Genomic DNA, 10,253 nt, shown 5'->3' on the forward strand with positions numbered 1-10,253 from the left:
ATTTTATCTCATTTTATTATTTTTTCTTTCTTTTATTTATTTATTCATTCATTCATTTACTTCTTTTTTCATTGTTTCATCAAATTCACCTTTGCATAGTAAGAAATTCAAAAACATACATTTTTCATTCTATCGTGTATGTATTCTACGGGTGCCACTGCCCAATTTTACCCACCCCCCACTTCCCATTTCACGGTAATCATGTAGTGCTGCAATGCCACATGCTCGCTGCTAACACTAAGTGTGTTCATGTACCATCACCTTTGTATTGTATATACTGTTTATTTGTTTATTTATTTTAGCTATTTTATTGATCTATAATATATACATCTATTAATTTTCAATAGAAAGGCAATGAAAAGAATGATGATTATGATAATGATACAATAATAATAATAGTAATAATAATAATGATATTAATAATAATAACAATAATAATAATAATAATAATAATAATAATAATAATAGCAAAAACAACAGTAACTAATGAAGATACTCTAAGATGACGAGAATAACGACCACGATAATGATAACAACGACACTGACGCAGACGATGACAACGATGATATCAGGGGCTTTTCAGTCAGGCTGCTCTGAGTCAGCTATACGAATGGCTCTGATACGACAGTACGGTTGTTCCCCTTCGTATCCACACTGCTGACCTGTGGAAAAAGAACGGGGCAGAACGTTAAAAAGGAGTGGGGGAGATGCATAGCGAACAGGGACACGGAATAGGAATTAATGAATCTGAAAAGAAAAAAAAAGGACCCACGTAACCATACTAATACACTGCAAACGTTTACATGACTTTGTTTACCCTTCCGGGCTTTAAAACTCGTTCTTTTCTCCTCCCTCCACCTCTCTCTCTCTCTCTCTCTCTCTCTCTCTCTCTCTCTCTCTCTCTCTCTCTCTGGCTTTATAACTTTTAGCACTTTCCTAGTCTTAAGATAAAACTCTTATCTACTTCGGGGACTGGCATGGTTGATTAAGTAGATAGTCTCTCTCTCTCTCTCTCTCTCTCTCTCTCTCTCTCTCTCTCTCTCTCTCTCTCTCTCTCTCTCTCATGTACTGTATAGATTGAACTCGCTAAAACAGTTTTAGTTTTGAGATGGGCCATAAAAGTTTTGCAATTTTGTATTTACTGCTATCTTGTAAAAAAAAATAAAATAATAATAATAATAATAATGATAACAGTAATAATAATATGGAAACATGTCATTATCATATGTGGAAGAGCTCTTCTATAAAACCTATGAAATAAAGTAAAACATGGGACCTGTGAAGACTAATAAGACGGTGCAGGGGCGAGGCAAAGGATCCGAGTGATGGAGTGTGAGGCAGCAGAGGTGTAAGGGAGGTGTGTGTGTGGGGGCGTGGGGAGCGTGTAAGGAATATAAGGAAGGGGGAGGTGAGAGAAAGGGAAGGTTGAGGTAAAGGGGCTAAATGCTGTGAAGAAGCGAAAAAAAAAAAAAATAGGGAGTAGATCCACGTGCTTTGGACTATGAGAGACATTGTGTTCGTGAGTAAAGGTTTGGGATGGAGAGTATCAGCTGGTGGAAGGGCGAGTGGCGCCTATTGGCTGAGCTAGAGGGTGTGACGGCACGCTCTCTTTCATGATTGGCCAGTCACAGTGTTTGATGCCAAGGCCAGTTCGCCCTTCTGGCCCTGAAATTAGTTTTGCTAGGCTTCTCTGACACGTAAAACATCATGGTATTTATATCATTTTACCGCTACTAAAAGACGCTAAAATAGAGAATATATATATATATATATATATATATATATATATATATATATATATATATATATATATATATATATATATATATATATAACCCTATAGTAAGCTACTTGACACTTTTGTCTCTAACATTTGTATCATATTAGCTCTACTCTGGCGACTGGCATCTTCAGTTTGTCGCTTTTATTTTTTTCATCTCTCTCTCTCTCTCTCTCTCTCTCTCTCTCTCTCTCTCTCTCTCTCTCTCTCTCTCTCTCTCTCTTTGTGTGTGTGTGTGTGTGTGTGTGTGTGTGTGTAATCTTTGGCCAGAGCTTTAAAACGAAAAACAACTAGACCTTACGGTACACTGCTTCCATGGTTATTAGTCTTTTCAGTTCACTAACTGTATATACCTCTTTGGTTTGACTGGAGCATACATAAGTGTGGAAGAGCGCATGTGTTTCTTGCTATGTCAGAACGTCTCTTTATGAAAAAACCTGTTACTGTACCGTCTTTTTTTTCTTTTTTTTTTTTTTTTTTCCTCTTATCTTTTCAGTAGCTTCAGGTGTTGCTTGGTACTGTATAGGCGTGGTGGTTTTTCAACCAAACTGCCACTCACACTGTGCTGAACCTTTTCCCCCAGTTTCGAGTCCTGTGATGTCTAATAAAATCCGTTAGTGGACAAGTTTCGTGTGAAGACTGCCAACAGACTAGACGACTTCAGATTGAGAGAAAGCACTAAACACAATGAAAGAGAAAGCAATATGTCTGTTACCAGTTGACCTTGAGTATAGAAACAGAGACGAGAAGAGTTGCAACACTCTGCTATCTTGCGTCCACGATGATATCCGTTAAGTCATTGGGATTGTACCATATCGGGATCAGGCAACAACCACATGTCAAAAATAAATAAATAAAAAAGACTTAAACCCAGATTATGTCAGAAATCATATTCTCGTGTACTAAATAATAGAGGGAAACTGCGGAATCCATTTTTTCAGAAGTGTCAGTGTCGATAGTCTGTTTTGATCAATTGAACTTTACTTACCTTGCGTAGAGGTATCCCCCTCCCTTTTTCTCTCCGCTTCGAGGCTCAAGCTATTATCAATTCACTTCGAGCTGTCATCAGAGCCTGATTTGCGATCTTCGTTTTTCTTTACGATTTTCAGACATAAAATACGTTGTAAATGCTTAACTTTGGCTTCTCCCATTATCTCGCCAGGACAGTATTCTGAAAACTAATAATGAACATCAACAATGGAAAGGTAATGGAAAAACCACGGTCAGTTATATTTTTTATAGACTTTTAAATATCAAGTGATAATATAAAGTTGTTGTTTTTATGAAAAGAGAGAACACTGCCAAGGGCAACAAAATGCTATAAAAAAAAAAAGCCCATTGAAATTGCAAGTTCCCTAAGAGGTCAAAAGAGTTATCCATAAGCAAGGGACAAATGTCTCGACACCTCTCTCTTAAAAGAAGTTAAGTCGTAGGAAGATGGAAATACAGAAACAGATAGAGTTTACCAGTGAAAGGTATAAAAATACTTATATAGTTAAGTAATAAAGGTGTATATATATATACAACATATATAATAAACTACTCATCCACTACGTAATCAAATTATATATGGGAAGCTTCTTAAAGGCACCTGACACTTCTTATATGAAATAATGATTATCTATTCCAACTATCAATCTCACCCATAACTTTGCTTAAAAATCTTCTGTTAGAATTTTCCATTCATTCAGCAACCTTGACACGGCCTTACATGTATAGGAGAGCCAGACTGTAACGTGTACACAGTTTGAGGTATAATTATTCTCTCTCTTTCAGCCTCGCACTGCCCATTTTCTCATGCGTCACGACCATTCCGCCAAGGAATGAATATCACGTTTTCGGCTGACCTGATCAATTTAGTACCACAGAGGTGTTACATAATTATGATCCTTGTCTTGTGCCCCGAGAGCGGGATGCAGTCAACAATACAAACACTCCAAATTATTCCGTGTTAATTTTGAATAAATTAAAAAGAAGAATCTGGAATTCTTATCATGTCTAGGAATAAATGCCCTACGCTCCCAGTAATAAATCCAAGTAAACATACTCTTGCTTGACGCCTACCATTACGCCGCAACAGCCGCACCAACACCGGTATTTTAGTCTACGACTCAGTGATTCCCAAAGTGTGTCACGACACACCAGTGCACCATCATCTTATTGGTGTGCTGCCAATATATATATACATATATATATATATATATATATATATATATATATATATATATATATATATATATATATATATATATATATGCCGCAAAAATTTTGTTTCTTAGTGTGCCATCATACTAAATTGTTAGAAAACCATTGGTGTATGTCCATACGCATTAAAGACAGCCTACACACTACTGCCTGTTGATTTTGACTATTTTACTCAGCCAGTGAGAACAGTGCTAACTCAAAATGACGAGGCAAATGATTATTTATGAATTGAATCTGAATAACTCGCCTGGTGTAAACGCAACCATAAAGGAAAAGGAGGCTTATCTCCGTTTTCTGGCCATCTTATGTAGGTTCCCACAGGTATCTAATTATCCACCAATGCGAAAGAAGAATGCACAGGTGGGTGAGATAGGCACCGACTGACCCAGCCCAGATTTTAACAACACACGTAGGCTCTCTAGCATATTGCACCGACGAGGAACTAATGTACTGTAGATGTACTTTTGAGGTAATTTGTCATTTAGGCCTAAAGAGTTTATGACAATCTCTACAGTGAAATGTGCTGTGATTTGTACTATTACGAGAAAAAGTTGTTGTCCCCCGCCCCCCCACCCCTTCTCTCTCTCTCTCTCTCTTTCTCTCTCTCTCTCTCTCTCTCTCTCTCTCTCTCTCTCTCTCTCTCTCTCTCTCTCTCTCTCTCTCTCTCGTCACAACCATAAATGTGCCGGAATCAAATAATTTTCTGAATGGGCGTCTTGAGTTCCTCTCGCTGGGAAGGTGGCAGCTCAAAGATTTCAAGATCACCAGGCGACAGCTCCTGAAAATAAACAAATATTCTTAAATCTCTTGTCCATACAATAGTGTTATTGAATTTTAATGGTAAAAATGCAGAGCCACTCCCATCCTTTTCACATAAAATCTTTCCCTACCCTCAACACACTGACGGACAGACTGAAAGAGCGGAGTTTTTGTGCAAGGAAGTTAAATTGCTGAAAAAAAAAAAAAAACGCGCAGAATTATAGGTATTGTCTTCGAAATTTTAGGGAAATTTCCTTACACTCCGGAAAGAATCTAGGAAAATTTCCCTAAGGTCGTGAAAAGTTAAATTTCATTCTACCTCCCCCCCTAAATGAACTCAACTAAAGTAACTTAACCTAACCTAAAATAGCAAAGAATATATGATCAGTCGGGAGCAGCTATTCTGCACATCAAAATCTACGTGGTAATGAGTGATCGTGGTGTGTCGGTGCTGGCGGCAGGGTTGTGATTATAGAGGTGGTGTAGTGGAATTGAACGATGCTGGTACTGTTTATAGTATAAATAATAGTAGTAGTAGTAAAGGTGGTGGTGGTGGTGGTAGTACTAGTAGTAGTAGTAGTAGAAGTATAGTAGTGATGGTGATGCGGTGGTTTAGTGCATAAGGTGGTAAGCGTGGGATCGAGCAGACGTCCACGCGTAGGTTCGAATCCCACCACGTATTGCCTTGATACTTTTGCAGTTTGTCGAGTGGTTTAAAGTTACCTACACGTCTCCATGATACCCAAGTTCCAAGTGGTTACACAAAAGATGCGCTTGGGTGGTGATATGGGCCCTTATATGGGTACCACTAGAAATAAAATTGCCTGCGCCACAAATGGGTGGAAGCTTAACAACACTTCCAAAATTAATACTCTTCAAGTTACCTACAGGCGCTGTAGGCCACGACTTAAAAAAAAAAAAGCAGCAGCAGCAGCAGCAGCAGCAGGAGGAGGAGGAGGAGGAGGAGGAGGAGGAGGAGGAGGAGGAGGAGGAGGAGGAGGAGGAGGAGGAGGAGGAGGAGGAGGAGGAGGAGGAGGAGGAGGAGAAGGAGAAGAAGAAGAACAACAACAACAACAAGAACAAGAACAAGAACAAGAACAAGAACAAGAAGAATATATATATATATATATATATATATATATATATATATATATATATATATATATATATATATTATTATTATTGTTATTATTATTATCACTATTACTAATATAATTATTATAGCAGCAACATAAACTTAAAACTTATAATTCATACAAAAAATTATCAAACACGTAATTGTAAATGAGCTCACCGTGAATTTGGACAATATTTTTTCGTCCAATTCGCGTGAACACATATTTTCTTGTTGGTCACTGTGTTCTGGCAAGACCATGTCTATTTCTTCCTTCAGTGAGTTGTGTTCAATAGCTTCCAGCCAAGATAGATCCTCAGTGCTAAGGACATTTTGGAGAGGCTCGACATTCAGCTCCATGGGATCAGCAGCGGTCTGGTACTGGGAGGAGGTATCAGTGACGGGCAAAATATCCTGCACGGCCGGATCTGCTTCATGTTCGACAAGCTGATCGGTGGCAGACTGGGAAGAAACAGTACCAATGCCGCCAGGGCGGCTGATCGTGTCGTCAATCATAGATACCTTTCCTTGGTGAACACGTCTGGGTATTATGAACGTTATATATCCCGTCACCAAAATCTGGCAAAAAGAAAATAAAGACAAAATGTACTCATACCGCCCATTCCTGTGACAATAGTCCCACTCTATATATATATATATATATATATATATATATATATATATATATATATATATATATATATATATATATATGCTATGAAGTGGAACAGATTGGTGGGTTGATGGTGTAGGGAAACTCAGGAGTCGCAGGAGTACTTTATTTCTCTAACGTTCTCTCTGAAGAAGCCTTGTAGGCGAAACGTTTGAGAAATAAAGTACTACTGCAACTCCTGAGTTTCCTACCAACCAATATATATATATATATATATATATATATATATATATATATATATATATATATATATATATATATATATATATATATATATATATATATATATATATATATATATATATATATATATATATATATATATATATATATATATATATATATATATATATATATATATATATATATATATCGACTGATCGAAACCTGCACAGTTTAATTCTACAGTACTTCTTCCTATCTCGTTCCGGGGCAAGCCCCGATTAAGAAAAGAACACACACACACACAACACAACACACACACATACACACACACACACACACACACACACACACACACACACACACACACACACACACACAACACAAATACAATACAATACAACACAACACAACACACACACACACACAACACAATACACACACACACACACACACACACACACACACACACACACACACACACACACACACACACAACACAACACAACACAACACAACACAACACACACACACACACACACACACACACACACACACACACACACACAACATACAATGTAACACAACACACACACACAACACAACACACACACACACACACACACACACACACACGACAATACAATGCAACACAACACAGCACAACACAACACAACACAACACACACACACACACACACACACACACACATACAAAACAACACAACACAACACAAACACAACATAACACAACACACACACACACACACACACACACACACACACACACACACACACACACACACACACGACAATACAATGCAACACAACACAGCACAACACAACACAACACAACACAACACACACACACACACACACACACACACACACATACATACAAAACAACACAACACAACACACACCGCGTAGTGTAGTGGTTAGCACGCTCGACTCACAATCAAGAGGCCCGGGTTCGAGTCCCGGTAAGCGGCGAGGCAAATGGGCAAGCCTCTTAATGTGTGGCCCCTGTTCACCTAGCAGTAAATAGGTACGGGATGTAACTCGCTTTCCCGGTGTGTGGAGTGTGTTGTGGTCTCAGTCCTACCCGAAGGTCGGTCTATGAGCTCTGAGCTCGCTCCGTAATGGGAAAGACTGGCTGGGTGACCAGCAGGCGATAGAGGTGAATCACAACACAAAACACACACATAACAACACAATACAATGTAACACAACACAACACACACACACAAAGCCACAAAGCACAGCACAGCACAGCACAACACAATACAACACACACACACAGATTCAAATTCAGATAGTTTATTGACCACAGAAAAATATATAAATGGAAACACACACACACACACACACACACACACACAGATACAAAAATACCAATTTTACTTAAGTGTATGCCTCAAAATCTTTCCAGTGCTGATTTCGTTTATCCCACCTCAAAGCTTGCGAGATGTTTCCCTTGGAGCTTCAACTTTTATATATGGAAGTAGTTGATTTTCGATTTACTCCATGTCAGAAATGATAATGGTTTTCTTATCATGAATCATCTATGACATAATTGTCACACGAATTCTCACTAGAAACGAGAGCAGCACCAAAGTCACGGAGCAAAGGGACACCGAGAGTCCCCCAGTCATCACAGTTACGGACTGAGTTGGTAGCACACACCACAGTGACCACACCCCTTATTCTACTAGACTCCGCCTCTAATGCTGCCAAACACCACCATATGCACAATCAGGGGTATTCATCGGTAACATACTTACTCCTCTCAGTACTTCCTGCTGATCTAATGATCAAATTCAGTATATGAAACAACTTGTCATCAAGTGAAAATTCCACCACAGTATTAGTCAGCTCCATCAGTGGTGATATTGGGCAGTTTCATTTGACCGAACGTTCGGCGCATAGGAACACTGCTCCAGATATGTTATGGGTAGGCAGTGGATAGATTTTTATTGAAACTTTTACCAAGAAGTGTGTGTATATATATATATATATATATATATATATATATATATATATATATATATATATAGAGAGAGAGAGAGAGAGAGAGAGAGAGAGAGAGAGAGAGAGAGAGAGAGAGAGAGAGAGAGAGAGAGTGTTTGTGTGTTTTTCGAAAGATGATGTAAGGAAAGTACCAGTAAATGTTGCTATAGTCTAATTCATTTCGGGTAAAGAAAGATTTGCGTACTGAGTATAAGTATATATTCAACATACATACATATGTGATTCCAGTGTAAAAAATAAGTAGTAAAAAATAGTTTTCAATGACTCCAACTTCAATAACACCGCACACCAAACATTTCTTACTCACTCATCAGTCTCTGAACTGGACCCTTGAATGACTTTTGCTGCACCTACTCTGTGTCATATTCTAACTCGTTTATAAGATCACCGGTTACAAGAATTTGGTAGGAAGTGCAAGTCATTACAAGGAAAATAAATAAAAAATATATATAAATAATTATGACGACCTAGCTCGATCGGGTTCCCTCACATTCATGAGGTTCGCGCTTGGCCATCCTGTTGAGACATGTTCACTCGCTTCATACCACTAAACATGTGCTCATTTCGCTCCCGTATTTCCCATATGTTCTCTGAAAAAACTGTATGTGAACATTTTAATTTCGTCCCTCAGCTTCTCTAGGCCTTCTGCTTTCGTTCTCAACAGTTTATTCTTCTTCATCTCTTCTGCTTCTTTTTCTTGCAAGATCATCAGCTGTCCGCGAATTCTCTCCCGGTATTGTCTTGATGCCTCGTTGTTCAAGGATCTGATGTGATTATACTTCTGTTCCTCCGTCAAGGTACTGTAGGAGACTTTAGGTCGACGTTTCCTTTGTACTCTGGAACCATCACTACTATCATCGGCATCAACATCACTTGCAGGGGACCATGCACTGCCCTGGTCCAACACAGGGCTAAAATCTTGCTCTGGGTATGAATAAGGCACCGCTGAGGCATATGGTTCTGAGTAACTGGTAGGGCATGCTGATTTACTGGCTAGTCTCTTGCTACGTCGTCGTTGTGTGGTCACCTGCTGGTACTGATTCGATGGCTCCAACTCCAGGCTTTCCATCGCTGCACCCAAGTTGCCCTCATTCTGAAATAACATAAATCTTACTTACTCTCGGTCCATTCTATTTACACATTAGATACATATTGTTCATTATATAATAGACTCAATAATATCAAAATACGTTTAGACTGATGGAAGGACTTTTTTTTTACCTCATATGAGAAAGAATCGAGCGCCAAATCTATATCGAAGGTATCGTCAATTTGTGGCAGGGACATCTCGCTAGAAAGCAGGGAGTTGGCCAACTGTTCCATGCCTGGCGAGAGCCTGCCGAACAAACTTGTGTTGCTCGTAGTGTTAGTGGTGGGAAACTGGATGTCAGAGATCCCGGCTTGACTCACCAACCAAGGATCATTTGGTTCTGTTGGCAGCAGCTTACTGGGCTCCATCTTCTGTGGATTGTTGATATCAAGTGGCAGTATATCCATATACATGGTTGTATCGTCCATATACATGATGCT

At 38.9% G+C, this 10,253-nt stretch overlaps 2 protein-coding genes across 5 annotated transcripts in view; both read right to left on the reverse strand.

Annotated features, from left to right (window-relative positions):
* Positions 1 to 389: 389 nt before the first annotated feature.
* Positions 390 to 8,371, reverse strand: LOC123498743. 4 transcript variants are annotated; one of them, XR_006672784.1, is made up of 5 exons: positions 8,146 to 8,371; positions 6,039 to 6,437; positions 4,661 to 4,763; positions 2,769 to 2,958; positions 390 to 662 (listed from the first exon to the last, which is right to left on the reverse strand). XR_006672784.1 is itself a non-coding variant. In XM_045246146.1 (3 exons), the coding sequence occupies exons 2-3, from the start codon at positions 6,372 to 6,374 to the stop codon at positions 4,677 to 4,679; spliced, it is 423 nt and encodes a 140-aa protein (XP_045102081.1). In that variant the 5' UTR covers positions 6,375 to 6,437; positions 8,097 to 8,370; the 3' UTR covers positions 3,003 to 4,676. The 4 variants fall into 4 exon arrangements, 2 of the variants coding, with proteins under 2 accessions (XP_045102081.1, XP_045102080.1); XR_006672785.1 differs by having other exon boundaries at positions 391 to 662; positions 2,769 to 2,951; XM_045246146.1 differs by lacking the exons at positions 390 to 662; positions 2,769 to 2,958 and having other exon boundaries at positions 3,003 to 4,763; positions 8,097 to 8,370.
* A 533-nt stretch (positions 8,372 to 8,904) lies between these two features.
* The window catches only part of LOC123498865, a 1,576-nt gene continuing 227 nt past the window's right edge, over positions 8,905 to 10,253 (reverse strand). Inside the window, exons 1-2 of the mRNA XM_045246344.1 lie at positions 9,945 to 10,253; positions 8,905 to 9,816 (exon numbers count right to left, since the gene is read on the reverse strand). The exon at positions 9,945 to 10,253 is cut by the window's right edge and continues 227 nt beyond it. Coding sequence (XP_045102279.1) covers positions 9,283 to 9,816; positions 9,945 to 10,247 — 837 coding nt within the window. The 5' untranslated portion in view covers positions 10,248 to 10,253 and the 3' untranslated portion in view covers positions 8,905 to 9,282. The remainder of the gene's footprint in view (positions 9,817 to 9,944) is intronic.

This window comes from Portunus trituberculatus, chromosome 48 (assembly GCF_017591435.1).
Source record: "Portunus trituberculatus isolate SZX2019 chromosome 48, ASM1759143v1, whole genome shotgun sequence".
Classification (NCBI taxonomy): domain Eukaryota; kingdom Metazoa; phylum Arthropoda; class Malacostraca; order Decapoda; family Portunidae; genus Portunus; species Portunus trituberculatus.

Coding starts and splice junctions, on each gene's coding strand:
- LOC123498743 (XM_045246146.1), bottom strand. CDS start 6,374: ATGATTGACGACACGATCAGCCGCCCTGGCGGCATTGGTACTGTTTCT. Junction 4,764..6,038: donor AAATATTGTCCAAATTCACG/GTGAGCTCATTT, acceptor GTTTATTTTCAG/GAGCTGTCGCCTGGTGATCT.